The sequence below is a fragment of the Phascolarctos cinereus genome, unplaced genomic scaffold (assembly GCF_003287225.1).
Source record: "Phascolarctos cinereus isolate Bilbo 61053 unplaced genomic scaffold, phaCin_HiC Scaffold_4;HRSCAF=312, whole genome shotgun sequence".
Taxonomy (NCBI): Eukaryota; Metazoa; Chordata; class Mammalia; order Diprotodontia; family Phascolarctidae; genus Phascolarctos; species Phascolarctos cinereus.
This window is the reverse complement of record NW_027555847.1, coordinates 404,136,976-404,157,399: the sequence shown is the minus strand read 5'-3', so window position 1 is coordinate 404,157,399 and position 20,424 is coordinate 404,136,976. Positions and strand designations below refer to the sequence as shown.

The window sequence follows — 20,424 nt, the reverse complement described above, 5'->3', positions numbered from 1 at the left end:
TTAGGCCAGTTCAATTTAATTTAGTAAATATTTATTAAACATCTGCTAGATGCAAAGCTTTGTGCTAGGCTCTGGGGATACAGATAGATGCAATACGTAATCTAGGGCCCACAACCAACACCTTGAGGTTATAAGTACTAGATTCTTTCTTGGATAGTTCTTCCTAAAATCTCTTTTGATTCGTACCTCCACCAAGATTTCCCCTAGGAAAATCAGAATTTGACTGAAGTCAAGGTCTGAACTTGAGAGGAACAAAGCCTTCAACTACCATGCAAGCAATTTGGATAATGAGATGTTGCATATAGCAACAGATTTATTTAACCCAACAGAAAAAGCAAAGAACATACAATCAACCCTCAAAATATTTGTCAGTTCTTCCCTCTTCAGTGAACCCAATCTTCCTAAGAATGGATGTAGTTTTCCAAGTTATAGTCCTTTTGTGAGTGCCATCATCTCTCCTGCAAGGGACTTGGGGTTGCTTGAGAGTTAAGCAAACATCCCTCTGGTGAACATCACCTCCTCAAGGACTTATGACCTAGTCCTTTAAACTTATAGTGGTACCCTGAGCAGGTCTCCTGGAACACAGAAAGTGCTTAAAGTTGATAGAAACATCTCCCCATCTCCCTTAGACCTTCATGGAGTATCAGTGAAGGATAAGGCCTGGGTTTGGGGATTTTATCTTTTACATTGTAGCACAGAGATGCAATGTGGCATTATAGACCCATGGCCTGGAAGCCAGGAAGACCTGGGCTCAAGTCCTGACCCTGACATATGCTAGCTGTGTCACCCTGGGCAAGTGATTTAACTTCAGTGCCCTAGAGAAAGTACTGAGCTCCAGCGGTAGAGAGCGTTTCCTCTTCTGGAAATTCCCTATACCAGTAAAATCACTTGTCTTGTCCCTAACCTTATTATAGCACTGACCCTTACTCCTTGATGATCCAGCTTCCATTTGCTCCAGGAACTCATTGTAGTCCAAGGACTCCTTTGCTTGTCCCTCTTCACTTGATGCTGATTCCTCAGTGAACATTACTCTGTGGAGGGCTCACAGAGTTTTTCTTCTCCTAGGGAGGTGAGGGAAAGGGTCTTGTGGGTTGCTGGAGAGGTCCTATAATCTACTAATCTCCATGCTGGCTAGCCAATTGGGATTTGTGGGTAACCCTTCTCTTCTCTGTCCTCCGTCCCTGCCAAATGCAAGGTTATGATGCAGGTATATAAACCAGCCACGAATCAAACACCAATCACCATCAACATAGCCTCACTAGAGAGACAAGTACCCAGCACATAGCAAGAAATGCACATCCATACCAGCATAAAGAGTCATACTAATAGGTCCACGAAGACCAGACAATAATCGTACTCTCTCTCCTGATGTAGGCATATTATTTTCTCACAGATCTTATAATCCAATAGAAAAGCAGTAAGATGTATATAACCACGATACAAAGGAGATTGTGAAATTTCAGAGGCAAAGGTGAAATGCTGTGCTAACTTTGAGGAAGTATAATGTTTGGGGAAAAAGGAGAGGAGAGGAAACATCTTAGGCATGGGGGATAAAAGGCACAGAGACAGTAGAGAGCAGATCAAGAATGGGAACAAAGAGTAGTCCAGTTTTTCTGAAATGTACACTACGTAAAAGGGAAGATTATGAGATAATCACAGTAACTAACATTTCTCCAGCACTCCAAATCCAATGCCCTTTCTACAGCTCCAGACTGCATACCTAGGTGGAACCCAGATCACAGAGGGTTTTCAATGCCAAGATCAGGAGTTTACTTAACAACTACCACCACAACCACCACAACCACCCCACTTTTCCATAGCATTTTAAGACAGGAAATTCAGTAAAATTCAATTCAACAAGAATTTATTTAGCACCCATTTAGCACCCACCAGGCTTAGTACTAGGTGCTAGAATTGTGAAGACAAGAACAAAATAGTCCCTGCCCTCAAGGAGTTTACATTTTACTGGGAGAAAAAGCAGCTTACTAGGATGATAAGGAAACTCAAGCCTAGAGAGGTTACATTACTTTCCTAAAATCATTAAGTTATTCAACTAACATTAAAGCACCTACTACGAACTAGGCACACTGCTAAGCTCATACCAGTACTAAGTAGAAGAGATGGGATTTGAACATAGGCTTCTGTGCCATGTCACCTGCCAAATTAAGTTAATGGCTAGAGATAGTCTAAAAACTGTTATTCTTGGTGCTACTTGCAGTGTTATTTTTATTATTTTCTGCTACTCTGTAACTGTCAGTGAAGAAATAGCAGTGGGCCACACATCGTTATGTGCAATGAATGCACTTCTGGGCATTGGGCAACATAGCCAGATAAATGACACATAGCTGTTTTCCTCAAGGAGTTTACAGTGTGGTGGTGATGACAGGATGTTAACAGATTAAATATAATACAAATTAAGACTAAGAAAGCTGAAGTAAACTTTGCATTCTAATTTGTCCTACATTTATTTTTGTACATATTTTTAGATTAGGTACTTTCTCTCATTTGTTTTCTCTAATGCCTACTTCTACAGTCACAGTAGGCAATAAATATTGAATTATGGCATTACACAGTGCTATATGTATAGACAAAGAAGAAATCACTTTCAACTGGAATAACAAGGGAAACCATGGTGTCATTGACATTTGAACTAGGTCTTGAAAGAAAAGTAAGCGATGGGGGACAGAGGATAGTCTAGGCACAGGGAACAGCATGATCAAAGGTGGGAAAAGATAGGATGTATTTGGGGGTTGATGATTAGTCCAGTGTGGCTTAAGTAAAAAGTACATGAGGGGGAATAATGTGAGATGTCTAGGAAGGTACTTAGGAGCCAGTATTATATGCATGTCATATACAACATATACAAAGGAGAACTCATTATATTCTGGTGGTGTTGTCGTTGTTCATTTGTTTTAGTCATGTTCAACTCTTTGTGACTCCATTGGGTTTTTGTTGTTGTTGTTGTTGTTTTTGGCAAACATACTGGAGTGGTTTGCCATTTCCTTCTCTGGCTCATTTGACACATAAGGATAATGAGGCAAACAGAGCTAGGTGACTTGCCCAGACTCACACAGCTAGTAAGTGTCCCAAGACTGATTTGAACTCAGGCCTTCCTGACTCCAAGCCCAGGGAACTATCCACTGTACCACCTAGCTGTCTTATATCCTGTACAAACCCATAATTTTACGAATTCCCCTACCATCATTCCAATCATCCAGGTTTACAATCTTGGAGTCATCCATGACTATCTATATAAGGGCTATAGATAATGAATAAATGAAAGAATGAATGAAAAAGCCACTTATTAAATATTTTCTATGTGCAAAGCTCTGTAGCCACAAATAAAAAAGTAAGATAGTCCTTCATCTCAATGAGCTCATATCTTAATGGGGAGACAGCACATTTAGGAGATTTAATTGTATGCCACATGGAATGGTCCATTGCTGATTAGAGTGTAGTAGCAAAGTAGATGGTAATGCATCTTCTTTCGATTAATAAAATAATATTAATTTCTATTTTGAACCTTGATGCTGCCAAGGACTTTGGCATGGAGAACTTTCTTCACTGGGTCTTCCAACTATGGCTGCAGAGAAGGTGGGGACTATAGAACCTGCAGAAGCAGTTGACAGGTCCTTGCAGCCAAGAGTTGCCTGCCTGGATACTGGCTTCAGGGCAAGCGAGGCTACTGCTGCTGTTTCTGGGGTTCTTGTGTTTAGCTGCTCATTTTTCACAGTTGATTGACCAATGGTATTGGTGGTGGCAGAGATGGTGCATCCCTTTTTAAGGCTCCGCTCCCATGGATGAAGGCAGTGGAGGCTAGGCTGGAAGCAGAACCAATGGATGGTCCTGGTGCTGCTCTTCTTCTTGGCTTCTTCTGAGCTCCAGTCCCATATCACCAAGCGACTATTGGGCATTTCTAATTGAATGTCTGAGAGAGATCTTAAACTTGGCACGTCCAAAGCAGAATTAATTTTCTTTGCCCTAAATCCCATCGCTCTATCAACCTTCCCTGTTTCTGCAGGAGAAATTTATTCTTCTTGTCTTCTAGGTTTGTAACCTCAGAGTTATCCTTGATTCCCCTCTCTCAAAGAACCAACATATCTCATTAATTGTCAAATCTTGACATTTCTACCTCCAAAACATTTCTCAAATCAATCCATTATTTTTACTCACATAGCTACTGTCACTTAGTTCAGGCCTTCAGCACAATGGACTATCACAATGGCCTCCTAATTGATCTCTCTTCCTCAAGTATTTCCCCACTACAAAGTTGCTAAAGTAGTTTTCCTTATAGAATTACAAAGGAAACCAATTATATTGAAATAAAGATGTTATTTTTTTCTCATCCAAGTTCATGGGACCCCCTGAAATTTGTCTGTAAACTGAAGACTAAGAACACCTGGATTGGATAATCTCCAAGGTAGTTTCCAGCTCTTAACATTCTATGATCCTATGACCTCCCCTACTGCCCTATTGCTGCTGTTCCCAACACAATAATCTCAAATTATTAATTATCTTTAAGCAAAGATCTGACCATGTTATTCCTCTCCTGTATAAACTACAGTAACTCTCTGTTGCTTCTTGGAAAAAATATAAATTCCATTGTCTGGTTTCTAAAATCTTTTACATACTGGCAGTGGTCTATTTTCCAGCTTTGCTGTACTCTATACTTCATACACATAGCCTATACTCACATATATCATATGGGCAGCCAGGTGGTACAGTGCATAGTGCTGGCCCTGGAGTCAGGAAGACCTGAATTCTTACTTGAACATTGATGGTGTCAAGGATTTTGTCATGGAGAACTTTATTGGGTCTTCTGACCATGGGTGCTGAGAAAAGAAGTGGAGACTATAACACCTTTCAAAGGCCCATCTCCCCAAGAGTTGTTTGCTCAGATACTAACCTCAGGGCAAGGAAGGCCAGATTCTTACTAGTTGTTTGACCCTAGACAAGTCACTTGTCTCAGTTTCCTCATTTGTAAAATGAGCTAGAGAAGGACATGGCAAATCACTCCAGTAACTTTGACAAAAAAAAGACCTCAAATGGGGTCATGAAAAGCTGGACAGGATTGAACAACAACAAAATACTTCAAACTGATCTCTCAATTTCTCATAGACACCCTATCTCCATTCTCCTTGCCTAGCATGTATTCCCTCTCACCTCAGCCTTACATAATACCTCACTTCCCTTAAGAGAAAGTTCAAGCACACATTTTTCCATGAAACTGTGAAACCCCTATGAAACCCATAACTTCTAGTGGCTTCCCCCCCCCATTTCCTTTGTATTTATTTCCCCCCTCGCCCCCCCCATCTCCCTGGAATGTATATTTCTTGAGGGCAGAGATTGCTCATATGCCTGGTATAGAGTAGGAACTAAACACATGCTTATTGATTGATTAGTTCTTTCAGGTTTTGTGGCTAATTGGCTAGGAGGGATATTGGCTGTTATTGAGGAGGAGTCATGAAGAGGGAAGACTCCAGATTTTACGACTTATTCTAGATCCAGGAATTTAGGGCTGGAAGGAACCTTAGAAATTTTGTGTTTCTTTCCCCAAATTTTATTTATTTTCTTTGTTTGGCAGTTGTGTTTACTGCATGAAAGACCTGTGTTTCCTGGTCTTTCACAGATTCTGGGGTCATCCCTTACTGAATTCAGGGACCTACTGAAAAGAAAGGCTATGAGCCTAATAACCTGATTTTGGTGGCTGTTGCCTTGGGTCCCTTCTGCCTCCAGTGCCCTTCTTGGTGTCTAAGTTGCTTATTAGGGATAATTTGGGGTTTTTCTGATGGGAGTAGTAGCAGTGGGGCATAGGAGAGGTCATAGGATCGTCTGATGCAGAGTTGGAAACGACCAGGTAGATTATCCAGGCTAGGCGTTCTTAGGGGTCTGTGGAAAGATTTCAGGGGGGTCCTGTGAACTTGGGGATAGGGAAAAAAAAAATCCTTATTTCAATATAATTGGTTTCCTTTATAACCCTGTATATTTTATTTTATGCATTTAAAAATGTTATTCTGAGAAGGGTCCAAAGGCTTTAACAGACTGCCACAAAGACTAGTCTAGTCCAACCTTTGCACTGGCAGAGGCCTAAGGACCAGGGAAGTGAAGTGACTTGGTCAAGGTCACACAGTTAAGACGCAGAGCTGAGAGTCCAAGTTTTTCAGGTGGGCATTACACGGGGGCTGGGGGACCAAAAGAGTTAACTCCACTTTTCTTGGGGCTTCAGGGATCGCGGCGGGAAGCGTAGGGACTGGGAGGGGGCACGGAGGAGCGGCCTGGGGGCAGCAGCACCTCCCTCACCGCGCCTGCCCAGCCCGGGGCCAGACTCCCAGCCGAGAGGGGCGGGGCAATGAGCGGAAACGGAAGTCTCTGTGGCAGCTGGCCGGAAGTAGGAAGCGGATTGGCGGCAAGGACGGCGGCGGCGGTGGTTGCGTTGTGGTCTCCTGGTGCGGTTCAAAGAAGCGGCGGCTTCCCCAGTGCGGAGATGGCGGAGAAGTTTGACCACCTGGAGGAACATCTGGAGAAGTTCGTGGAGAACATCCGCCAGCTCGGCATTATCGTCAGCGACTTCCAGCCCAGCAGCCAGGCGGGGCTCAACCAGAAGCTGTGAGGGTCGTCGCCCCCTCCCCATTGCCTCTCCTTCCCCCTGCCTCCCCTCCCCCCGGGGTCCCCTGGGCCTGCAGCTGCGGGAGCGTGTCTGGAGAACACGGAGAAAGCACCCGGGGCGCGGGGAGACGAGTCTTCCCGGGAGCCTGCGCTGCCGCTGGCTTTCCCTGCGGTCACTGCTGCAGGTTACGGCACCCCTGCTTTGAGGAGGGGGGACAGCAGCGGGGAAGAAGCCCGTTTTTCTAAAACGAGACTACTGATATGTCATAACTAGGTACCTCGATTTAGTAGGGATAGCATTGGATTTGGAGCCTGGAGTCGTGGGTTCGAGTCTCATTGCAGACTGATTACTGTGACTTTGGGAGACTCATGGAACTTCCTAGGCTCATCTTTCCCTTTTGTAAAGTGGGGCTAAATATACTTACATTACCTCTTAGGGTTGTTGAGGAAAGCACTCTGTAAATCTTCTATTCCTCTGTAAATATAAGTTTACTGAAAAGTGTACGCTGGCATGGGAGCTAGAAAGGGAGGAACTGTCAGCTGCAGGAGTGGTTATTGAACTTGAATATAGCTCCTCATGTCCAAGAATCTGCAGCTTATAGAGAGAAGATGAATTAACCACATCGACAAGTTTTTCTTGAGCATTTTAATTCTGTGCTTTTAGCACTGTGAACAGGTGGGGAAAAAAGTTTCAGACAAGTAATATGTAGAGAGATTGGTATAGGTAGGTATATGTATATGTGTAATATGAATGTGTGCATATCGATCTTCTATACTTCTAGAGAACAGAGAATACAACCACCATAGGATCATTTTATATGTGTATTATACATGCATGCATATATATGCTATATATTCTTACTATTAAATATACACATATAAGAGATAAGAGTATGGTTATATTATATAAATGTGCATACATGTGTACACTCCTCTACAAACATTCATGTACATATGTAGACGTGTGCATATACATACACACATGCACATCCGCATAAGCATCTACGAGTAGAAGAAACTGAATCATAGATGTAGAACTGGAATGGTTCGTAATAGTCATGTAGTTCATTTCCCCTCAATTTACAGATGAAAAAACTGAGTCCGTTAAGATTAAGTGATAAGCTCAAGGTCACACAAGGGACCCCAGAGTGGCAGTTGTATCTGACTCTTCATGCCCCATGGACAATAGCACACCAGGCCCTTCTGTCCTTTATCATTTTCTGTAGGGTTTTCTTGGCAAAGACACTGAAGTAGTTTGCCATTTCCTTCTCCAGTGGATTACCTTTTGTTAGAGCTCTCCACGATGACCTGTCCATCTTGGGTAACCCTACACAGCATAACTTAAAGTATCACTGAGCTATGCAAGCCCCTCCACTATGACAAGGCAGTGACTCAAAAGGGAAAGTACTCTAATTGAATTCAGGTTAGCTGGAGTGGGTGGGTGGGTGGGGGTGTGTGTGTGTATATGTATAGAATATGGGCTTTGTTGTTAGTGCTTCAAGTATCTAACCATGGATTTAATTTTTGTTTTATGCCTAGGAATTTTATTGTGACTGGCTTACAGGATATTGACAAGTGTCGACAGCAGCTTCATGATATTAGTGTCCCTTTAGAAGTTTTTGAGTAAGTATAATTTTTGATATTAGTTTAATATTAAAACTCTTGAGTAACTAGGGTACATGGACAGAAGTAGCCTAAATAATCCTCTTCTAAAAAATTGCCAGGTTCTAGACTCTTTAAAAATTGACAGAGCATTCATATAGATTAAGGATTATTAAAAACATAAAGAATATCCTCACAAGTTTTTAAGCCCTCTTTATGGAGAGAGCTAATGTTTTCTCCTTATAGACCTTTCTTTTCTTCTCTACATAGTATAAATGGTTACATACATACCACCTCTGACACATACTGGCTGTGTGATCCTGGGCAAGTCACTTAACCTCTCAGTGCTCTAGGCAGCTCTCTAAGACTGTAAGTTGTGAGAAGGTGACAATTTGCATTGGTGAAGATTTTCCTTACTTAGCAGTTCCCTATATCAGTGAAATCATAGGTCTAATCTTTACTCCTATTTTAGAAGCTAGATATTAATTTTAATATAATAATAAATAGTCTCTTAGAGACACAAGTATGTAATAATGTATTTTTAAAAAAATACTCTTTAAAAATTAAGATAGCAGGTTTCCCATGTTAAAGTGCAGAAGTGGAAATTATTATATTGTCCTACCTTTTATAATGGAAACATCCTTGTTTAGCAACCAATCAATAACTACAAGAAATAGAACTGACAGTTCTGATCACTTTTGGCTCATTTTTCTCCCCCTTCCTGTAGTCCAACAAATGAAAAATAATGTCAACATAGACTCTAAGAAGTTGACAGTATAGTTCCAATATGGGAATTTTGAGCCTGTTGCCTGTTACTGAGGGCGTGGAATGCTGTAGAAACAATGTAGCTGAAGAAGCTCACATCCTGCAGTGATGATTAAGAATGGAGCTGTAGTAAATAAGGGTGAAAGATCCTTCTCAAGACTCATTGAAGTAGAGCTTTGAAAATATGGGATGACCCCAGACTGCTAGAAAACAAAAGCATAGACGGGGAATGAGTCTAGTTCTTTAAGCAGTAACGTAGAGCATGTGATCAGTCTTTGAGGCAGTTAGAAACAGGGGTAGGCACTTAAGAGTGAAAATGCAATTTTGGGTAAAATGTTGGTCTGCATGCATTATGGGGAAGGAATTGCTGCTTTAGAATTAGTATTTTCAGCTACTCGTGGATACTAGGGTGGTTGCTATACAGTTATCCCTTCCACATCAAGGGTCTTAGGGTCAGGTCAATCCTGTGATCTGGAAAATCCGTGTTAAGTTTTTTGGCTCTCCCTACTTACCAGAGAAGAAGTCTGAATTCTTATTCTTTTATGGGGTGTTTATAGTATCTTAGTGTAAAATTTGGGTTAAGTGTTTTTCTGTGTCATCTGCTGGCCTTTTTGTGTCTTCTGTGGCCTCTGCAAAACTCTCCAAAAATTCCCATTTAATTTCTTACACCGATACAAGATATATTGAAACCGAAATGGGGAAAGTCCTGATGTGGAAGGGTAACTAGTTATCTATCTGGTGATCAGGTGTTTATTCAGCAAATAGTAACACAGTAGTAAGCACTGAGGAGATTTAGAAAAAAGCAAACAAACAAACGCTAAGTTCTGTCACAGTCAGTCCTAGAGTTGCTTACAGTATAAGTGATTTATGGAAGTTGACTCTGTGGATAGCAGATGTGTATATCCTCTATATATTATGTTTACTTATCTGAACATGTTAACATTCCTTTTGTTCCCCTCCCCCCATTACAATATAAATTCTTTGACTTCGGAGACTCATTGTATTTGCATTCCCAGCACCCAACACTGTGTCTCTCAGAAAGTATGTCTTTAAATGCTATTGACTGATTGTCCGAATGTAGAAACATATTAAGTACCAACTGTATGCAAAGTACTGGGAGATACTAAGGCAAAAATATAACGTTTCCTACCCTCAAAGGAACATGTTATTTATTCTGTGTCTTCTGCTGTTTCCCCAGCCCTTGAACTCTCTTTGCACCTATCACAGAACTTTCTGCCTCATGTTGTTACTGACCATGTTATGCAAGGCTGCCCATTTTCTCCTTTGGAACTTGGCGGATTGTGTTTGGAATGTTGGTTAATTCTGTTTCTTTCATTCCACCTGCTCCCTGATATGTAACTTAAGTGGAATTTATAGAATATGCCAGTTTTTGAAGCAGAAAATTGATTGCTCTATATAATTATAATTCAAGAACAGGTTTTTTTTTGGTCAGAAACAATAACTTGAAACATTTAAATCTTTTGGAAGTAACTGTAACTATCCTGCACACTGTGAATTGGGTTTAGCATAATTTGTTAATTTATTCATTTATTATTGGATAATTCAGCTTAACTTTTAGACGATAAGGCCAAATTATTTCACAAGTGAAAAAGTGAATCTTTGGTATGTAGTAAAATTAAAATATGTGTACAGACCTAAGTTGTGTGTCTTGATGGAATCCTCAAAAAGTAGAAGAACTAAAATAGTTTAATGGTTATTTTTTAGAAGCAGTACAGGAGACACTTATGATTAGAGAGTATCCTTGGAATTTTTGCTAAACTTAAGCCAATAATAATAGCATCAGCACAGAGTGGAGCCCAGATTTATGAATCCTACATCATAGGCTCAGTTCTTCTACTAACTGCTCTGTGTTGTCATAATTTCCATGTATCATTTGGATATTCTCATCTGCCAGATGAGTATAATGTGTTTTCTACTTCACAAAATTGTTTTGAGAATTAAAATGAAGTAACGGAAGTAAAAGCATTGTGACACATGATACAGACAAAAATTATTGTTACAGACTTTTGATACTTATTTAACTTAGAAATGATATATTTTTTGATTCTTTTTATTGGCATTAGCAGAAGTTTAGTAGTAGATCTTTTTGGTCTAATGTGTAAGAGACAGTTGATTTGACACTCATTCAAAGAAGTAAATGTATATTGCATTTATGGGTTAAATAATTTTGTAAATTGAATTCTTTTGACAGGGAGTACCTTAGCAGCTATGCTTTTCATATAGCTAATGTTTTAGTTACTTTGTCTTTCAGAGTATTTTATTCTTAATGATAATTTAACATGAGGTGTTTCATGTTTTCAGATATATTGATCAAGGCCGCAATCCCCAGCTGTATACCAAAGAGTGCTTAGAGAGGGCCCTAGCCAAAAATGAACAAGTTAAAGGCAAAATTGACACTATGAAGGTAAGATTGTCGTGATATGGTGAAAAAAGTTTTCAGAATTTGTGTAAAGAGAAATTTGATGAGAAGAGCCTACTTTTTTCTGTCTTTTTGTTACTTTCCTTCAATGTAGGAAGAACTGAAATTTTTCATTTCTAAATACTTCATGGTTAGGATTTCTGAAATTTTACGTGTTGGGTAAAAATAAACAGCCCAACAAAATCCAGCTTAATATTAACTGTCTTCAAGCAGCTAGGTGGAACAGTGGATAGAATGCTGGATCTGCATTCAAGAAGATCTGAATTGAAATCTGGCCACGTAACTATTAGCTGTGTGATCCTGGCTATATCATTTAACCTCTTTTTGCTTCAGTTCTGTCATCCGTTATCTCTAAGATAGGGATCAGAGCTCCCACCTCCCAGGGTTGTTGTGAAGATAAAGTGACATAATATTTGTAAAGCTCTTTGCAAACCTTAAAGTGCTACATAAATGCTATTATCATTGTTGTCATCAACATTATTATTATCATCACTATCATTGTTAAATTGTTATTGGTAGAAATATGACATAGCTTGGAGGCTGGATGTGAACCTGATTCTTTCTGACTGAATGTCTAGCGCTATCCACTTTGCTATTTTACTATTTTCTAGGCTGTCCTGCTAAGAATTACCTCCATATTTATATTCCCCAGGTTTATTATATTCCTTCATATCTCGCTTTTTTGTATTTCCCATAAAAGAGTTTCCAGCTTCTGTTTTCATTCCCAGTTTGTTACACATTCTTTCCAACTGCTTTCTTCCTACTTGTCATGATTCCCAGCTCACCTGCATAACTTTTGCCTTGTGTTTTAAAAATAGTTCTAATAATAATAGCCAACATTTATGTAGTACTTTAAGGTTTACAAAGCACTTTATGTGTGCTGTCTCATTTGATCCTGGCAATATCCCTGGGGTGCTATCCCCATTTAACAGATGAGGAAACTGAGGTCAAGACGAATTGTTATTTACCTAGGGCTAGACAACTAGTAAATATCTGAGGCAGAATTAGAATTCATGTCTTCCCTGTTCCAAGTCCAGTGCTTTATCTACTGTGCTATGTAGGTAATTGATAATGCTTAAAATATTACGTACTATGTGTTGAATTCTGCATCTAAGTATAGGAATTTTTTCTCTCCCTTAGAAAAAAGTCGATAGGCTAATCTGAGATTACCTCAAAATTTCAAATTATCTGAAATTCTTTGTTTATGTCTCTGTCTCTTTCAATCAGAGACAGGTGTTGAAAGTATTAGAATTAACACTACTTATACTAAATCTCTCCCCAAGGGGGAGAAAAACCAATAATATATAATCTATTTTAAATTAGATTCATAAATCAGGGTCAAAGTGGTGCAAAGCACACAGCAGCTCTGAATGTAATGATTTTTGAAAAAAGCTCTGAGCAAAGGTGAACAAGTCAAAGGAAAAATAATGCTTGAACCCTGATGGTTGAATTTCTTATGCCTCTTGGCTTGCAAGGAATGCTCAGTAATATGCTGTTATTTATTTTGCAGTGTTTCTTCAAGAAATGTTGGTAAAACTTTGTTCAAATTCTGACACTGGTGATAATCATGTGCTTTGAATAGTTTACCTGGGAAGACTGGAGAATAAACTTTTTTTTTTCTTTTTAAAGAATAGGTACAATTGCAGACCCATTTTTCATTCTTCCATATTTGGAACTGTGCTGTTCATTTTTCTTTTTTTTTTTGGAGGGGAATAGTGTAATCAGTATGATTTCAGGTATTGGAATTTAACATAATTCACAAGATTAAGGGTAGAGCTTTCTTCCTTATTCAGCCATATGTAATTTACATGATTGTACTTAGAAATTAATGATATTTTGACTGTTTTAAATGGTGTGCTATACATCTGACATCTTTACTGCTGTTTATAAATCAAGCAGCAATCACTTGTTAAGCACCTGTGTATCAAGCATTGTGCTAGACTGTGTGTAGACAAAGATAGAAATGAAATAATCCCTGGCCTCAAGGAACTTGCAAGGGGCGTGGCAGCTTGGAACTTTTGGGCGTAAACCAACATGACTACTGTTGCCCAAGCATTTGCTGAGTGTCTGTCCAGGCATCCACTGAGTGATTTTATGTGCCAGTGTGACAGTTTTTATACTTAGTTCTCTTTGGAGTTCAGAAAATTCACTGAAGGCAGTAATGCTTCGTGACTGTTCGTTTGTCTTCATTGTGGCATTCTTTATCATGGTTTTTCATTTTCTTCACTTCTTGACTATTTGACGTCCCCGTTCATGGTTCTGTTACTTTGATTTTCTCAAGTGTGGACCTTTGTTATAAAAGACATTTTTTTTTAATCAAAAGTTCCATTTTAAATAATTATTGTAGAATTGGACTTTGAATATTACTTGAACTTTGTTGCACTGTGGGAGAGTGGATAGAATGCTGGATTTAGATTACCTGGATTCATTTCCCACCTTATCTAGTGACATTACTACTTGTGTAATCCTACCTGCCTTCTAACATCCCAAAGCCTTTGTTTCCCTATCTACATTTTCCCCATCTACAACATGGAGATAAAAGCATTTATGCTGTCTATGTTAGAGAGTTGTTGTAAGGAAAAGGTTTTGCAAGCTTTAAAGCTCTATACAAATGTGAGTTGTTATTTTAAAATATTTTAGTTCATATTGGAATAGTATATAAGAAATAACTGATTTACTGTACAAATGGGCAGCTATTGAAAATTTAATTAAAATAATGCCAGTTCATGTCACGATGTTTGGAGTAGATTCCCGGTGTTCTGAAGATCTTTTCTATGAACTGTTTGCAAACAGTAAGTTTGGTATAGTTAGAATGTACAGTTGCTTAATTAGATCCTACTTGTGGAATCCTATTACGTGAGTTGTCTACCAAAATTAATTCCAGCTGTGTGTTTCCCTTCAGGAAGAAGGTGGTACTTTTACTTGAAGCAAGAAGGATGTGTGTTTGGTGTAGGGGTGGGGAGGTGGATAGGAATCATCATTTGAGTGCATATGCATTGTTGAGGTCATTTTGAAAGAAACTTTTAAATTGGTTAATTTGAAACTAGTTTTTCTAGCAAAATAAGTCCTATGTCAAATACATCAGTAAACACTAACAAACTGTGGATGTTAAACATTAAATGAAGTGTAGGCCAATTTTGTATGAATACTTTTGAGTAGATCTGGTTCAGTTTATAAGTGTTGTGTAGCATTCCTGTTCTGTGTAAAGTTTAACCTCGATCAGGCCTGCGCAACCTGTGGCCCACGAGCTGCTTACAGCCTGCAGGCTGCTTACGGCACGCTAAAGGATTTCTGTGATCCATGAAAAATGTAGAGGAAAGCATCCTCTATGTCTCTTGCAGGCTGCCTGAAATCCTTTGGCGGACCTGTGGGCCACAGGTTGTGTAGGCCTGACCTCGATCATAGATCAAAAATAGATATCTTTTGACATTTTATATTTTTCTTCACAGAAATTTAAAAGCCTGTTGATTCAGGAGCTTTCTAAAGTTTTTCCAGAGGACATGGCTAAGTACCGAAGTATCCGAGGTGAAGATCATCCCTCCTCTTAAATAGCATGCTTTCATTGTGTCCAAAGAAGCCTGTTTACAACTTTCAATGAATTGTCATGTCTTTTTGAAATGTTTGTCTGAGGATATAATGCTTAAGATGAAAGTGTTCTTGAAATGTGAAAAGTGAATCTCGAACAGTTATTTCAAGACCATTACAGTTTTCCTCAAGACCTTTATGTTTCAAAAGAACTCTCACTGGACATTGGCGCCTTCTCATCGTTTTACAGGATATGTATAACCAGTTGTCATTTCTTTTTCCATGAATAGTACTTCTTAGGACTAAAATGAAGGTTTTTATTGTCAAGTGCCAGAGTATTAATGGTTCATAATCTCTTCAATGTGAATTGACATTGGGTGGGGAAATTGTACACAGGAAAAAGGTCACCATGGGAAATAACTGTCATTGTCAACTTGTTTTTTTACATGGTCAAGCATAGTTAGGTGGAAGACTTAAAAAATTGACCTGATGGTGGTTTTTTCCTTTGTGTACTTTCCATTCCATTTTTTCATTGTAAAAATTTGGGGGTCCGTTGTAGAAGTGGCTTACATATGATAACGTTATTTGTATTTTGTACAGTTTAACTTTGATGTGTAACTGAAGTTTTTAGTGTAACTATGCATTTACTTTAGTTAAGCCAAGTATATATAATAAAATATTTCCAGATACTCTGTTACTTAATTTAATTTTTCCTTTATAACATTTCCACAATCTGTAGTATAATATTCTATTTTATAAGCATTCAATCCACTTTTGCCTTGTTTTAATAATATTCCTGTAATTCATATGAAAACATGTCTCAAGGATTTTCCTGTCTACCTTTTAATATTCAGTCAACATGCAACAACAGAAAGTCTAATCCTAATTTATCACCATTGCTACACGTATTAACTTATTTACTATCATAGAAAATGGCTTAAATATTGACTTAGTGACTGAAATTTTATTATGCATATGGAGAGAGATGCTAGAAGTAGAAACTTACGGTTATAGTATATACTCCTAGAATTGTCAAATTCCACCTTGATTATATCTGTTGGAAAAAAGGTTAAATATCCAACTGTACAGTTTGAGATAATTTTTTGTTAGTAGACTGTCAGAGCAGAAAGCAAAGCAATGTATTAGCTGGCCAAATCTCATAACACATTCACCTTTTATATAAGCCATTCATATGCTTTCTAAAGCAGCTTATCGCTTAACTAGGTTAGAGTGATTTGCAGTTGAAAAAATTATTAAGCATGTTAATATACTTTACCAGTGTGGTAGTCATATGTTTTTGAGACCTGTTGAGTAATTGAATTTTTAGAAGTCGTACTGTAGTAATTTATATTCTGATTGGTTTTTGGTAAAGTACAATGCATTCAGGTTTGATCCTTCCCTTGGGGCCAATATACCTGCCCCAGCCAGCCTTTATACAGTATACTTGATGTTGGTTGTAAGGGGAATAAATGCAGATTAGTGCTTGTGGTTAGGTCAGTTTACATTCTGTTACTATGACTACTTGAAAAACTCAAGAAGTTCATTTTGCTGGTGGTACCTAAGTAGTACTATCATGAAAAGGATGTCACTTTAATACCTAGTCAGTTTCTGTTTTAATGTAGTTAGCTTTGGTTTGTCTCTTAAGAGTGTGGTTTCTCTAAATTGTGCTTAACAAAAGAAAAAAACAAGCACCCTAGTGAATTTTCTATTTATGTTCAAAATCAGCCCGCTCCTGCTAAACTAAGTATGTCTTGATCTATTCAGGTTGTGAAATCTGCTTGTGAATTTCACTTATCTGGGTTTAATTGTAGGTTCTAGTTTGATAAGAGTGTTGGTATCAGTATAGCTCAAATTCTGGCTGAGTTGAAGGTAATGGATGGAGGAGAAAAATCAAAGGCAAAAGGCTGGAAAATATAGTAATTAAAATCACCTTCACCTTTACCTTTGAAGATACCAAAATACACTTCATTTGTGAGGATAATGATTGCTTCTTTTTGTCAGCTGTCCTTTGCTGGTCAAACCTTTTCAGCTTTACTCATTGTCCAACTTAATGTGTTGGACATTGTAAGTTAGATAGAAACAGCTGTGATATACTGGAAAGAGTCCTTTATTTGGTAGAAGAAACCCTGGATTTGAATTCTCGTTCCTTTTAACCTCTCTTAAACTTCAGTTTCTTTTCCTTTGCATTCTACTTTGTGATTGATTTTACAAAGAATTTTGCATTCATAATGTGAATTGATGTCCATGACAACTCTGAGTTGCAGGGTGGTATAAATATTAATCTCCTTTTATTGGATTAGAGAGGTTGATTTGCCCAAAGCCATTTGTATGTTGCCAAGCCAGAATTTCAACCTAGGTCTCCAAATTCCAGATCCAATATCCTTTCTACTGTGTTTTTACTGTCTTAACATGAAACTTACTGGATCCAAACCTTCAAGACTAGCCCAAGATGGGGCATTGACAGACATCAGTACCAGTTGGATGAAAAATCAGTTAACAGACTTACTAGCCATGTGATCTTAGAAGTTACAACCTCCCCTGAGTCTCAGTTTCCTCATTTGTAATGCTAACACTTCTTACTTCATAGGGTTGTTTTGAGGAAAGTACTTTTTAAACGTGAAAAGTGCTATAAAATAGGGAGTTATTCCAACTAATGCAGGGTAGTTTTTGACCTACAAATACACTTTCTGTATTATGAATGCAACATTTCTATTGATCCTTCTACCCAATTTCCTTATTACCCCAATTATTTTTTAAACTATTAACCATTCCCTGCTATTTCTTAATTATGGGACAGTTTTATATTTTTATTGTGTACTGGACTGATTCAAGTGCCCTTTGTATTCATGCATCTTTTTGAAGGCCTTCTTGAAGATCTTCTTCAGTTCTAGTGATGTCCAGGACCCAAATCAAATTGCTATATAAGAATTAACAATTTGTTAATATGCACTTGTGCATAGTTGTTTGTGGATTTCCTAATGTTATTTATTCATAGCAATTAGGGAGCACTGAATCAGGTCATGAAGTAAATTCTTTCATCTTTGGCTGGTTAGGTCATCATGGTGGTGATGAAGCCAACCTTGTGGATTTTCTTGCTGAATAAGTATGTCATACTGACAGAGGAGTGCTGTTCCCCTAATTTCTTTCCCACTCAACACCATCTGCCTCCTCCCAAGCTGCTTATAGATAGTACTTCTAACCATATCCACATCTAGTTATTTGTACTGTATTGTAATAAAAGGGAGTATGATTAATGGATTACCGCATGTCTCTCCTTCCTCCCCTCCTTGCTATCATGGTGGATCATTAATTCAAGGTAGAAGTTATAAAATAAATTTTATTTTTCCATCCACATTACCTAAAACGTTTATGATCATATTTACCCTCATCTCTGCTTCTGAATGTGTTACTAATGACTTGTGCAATATAAGGTTGGCAATATTTCTGTTTCTGAAATAAAGTATTTTGAAATTTTATTTAAATCAGCCTTAGTTAATGACTCATCCTCCTATATGAATAACAAGTCATGTCAAATTGACAAGCATTTATTAAGTGTCTACTATGTTCTAGGCACTGTGCTAAGTTCTGGGGCTACAAAGAAAGATGAAACCAGTCCCTGCCTTCAAGGAGCTTACATTCTAACGAGGGAAGACAACATGCAAACAACTATGTACAAATGGTGGTGCTAGAGAAGACCTGAGAGTTGCGGACAGCAAGTCAGTCAATACTTAAAGAAATAAATTCAGGCTATTCACTGGAAGGTCAAATATTGAAGCTCAAGCTTAAATATTTTGGACACATAAAGAAGATGAGACTCATTGGGAAAGACCCTGATGTTGGGAAAGATTGAATGCAGAAGGAAAAAGCAATGGCAGAAGATGAGACAGTATCATGGAAACAACTAACGTGAAGTGGAACAGATTTTGAGAGTGCTGTGGTCCATGGAGTCGTGAAGAGTTGGCCACAGCTGAAAGACTATACAACAATGACAATAACAATGAGGGAAGGCATTAACATTAAGGATCAGGGAAGGCTTCTTACACAAGATGGGATTTTAGCTGAGATTTGAAGCAAGTCTGGAGGTGGAGAGGAAGTGAAAATGCATAGTTGGGAGATTGAATGTCTGGCATGAAGAACAGTAAGGAGGCTAGAATCATGGGACCATAGACTACATGAGTGAGAGTAGGAAGACTGGAAAGATAGGGGGCAGACTGTAAAGGGCTTTAAAAGCCAGAGACATTTATATTTATCCCTGGGGATATTGTGTTTTATTGACGAGTTCATTGAAAGAAAGAGTGACATGGTCAGGTCTGCACTTAAGGAAGACAGCTTTGGTAGTAGCCAAGTAGAGGGTGGGTGGGAATGGAGAAGACACTGATACACTGATAAGGTTATTGTAGTAGATCAGCCGGGAGATAATAGGGCCCTGCCCAAGGGTGATGGCAGCACTTGGTTGTGTTCAACCTTTACAAAAGGAAGAGACATCAAGTAACCATTTTTCCTGTCATATAAAAAATTGTGTATATTTTCTCACCATATTTGTGATGTGAAATGATAGGATTTTAAATATAGAAGTGTATTTAGAAATCTCAGCTGTGCATTTTAAAAATATATTTTTATTGATATCCTTACCTTATTATTCTTCATCATCCTCCTTGCCTCTCAGCATTCCCTCCTCTCCCAGGAGCCATCACTTAGAGCACTATTTTTTTTTTAAGAAGAAAGTAAAAAAAAATGTCAGCAGAACTAATCAACACATTGTAAGGTCTGATACCATATGCAGTATTTCACACCCATGGATGTATACTCCTGCACAGGGGAAAAGGGATCTGTCTTCTTTTATCTCTTCTTTGGGGCCAAGCTTGGTCATTATAGTTTCTTGATGTTCAGTTTTGATTGTTTTGTTGTTCCTCATGTTGTAATAATTATACATATTATTTTCCTGGCTATGCTTATTTAATGTAGTATCAATTTGCATAAGTCTTGTGGATTCCCAATTGGACAGAAACCATAAAATGTAGTAATAAATGAAAAGCCATAAAAGCTTAAACTCTGTGAAAAGTGGGAGCCTAAACGTGGTGACCTGTTAAAAATCATAACTTAGATACTGAATCATAATTTAAACACTGAGTCAAACTTAGATACTATGACCTATGAAAGCCATGACAAGATTATTGTGGCCCATATGTGATCAATACATGATCAGTACACAAACTTTTGTTTGGGCCTGACATTGGCTTAATGCCTAAGCTTATTACTGAGCAGCAAACCAAAAATATCCACTGATCAGTAGTGATGAACTCTCTAGCTTCTCCTCCCTTTGTTTTATATATATACATAATCACCACAGCGATATTTTTTATTTTATTTTTTTGCACAGGGGATCCAACCTATGGCCTGGCTGTTGCCAGATTGAATAATGTTAATTCTTGGCAAGGATCCATCATATCTCCACTAATATAAGCAACCCAATTCATTAAACTAAT

At 38.3% G+C, this 20,424-nt stretch overlaps 1 protein-coding gene across 1 annotated transcript; it reads left to right on the top strand.

The window, feature by feature from the left end:
• The first annotated feature begins 6,381 nt into the window (after positions 1-6,381).
• On the top strand, positions 6,382-18,420 carry MED10 (mediator complex subunit 10). Its single transcript, XM_021004425.2, has 4 exons — positions 6,382-6,606; positions 8,146-8,229; positions 11,296-11,398; positions 14,863-18,420. The coding sequence occupies exons 1-4, from the start codon at positions 6,485-6,487 to the stop codon at positions 14,959-14,961; spliced, it is 408 nt and encodes a 135-aa protein (XP_020860084.1). The 5' UTR covers positions 6,382-6,484; the 3' UTR covers positions 14,962-18,420.
• The last annotated feature ends 2,004 nt before the right edge of the window (positions 18,421-20,424 follow it).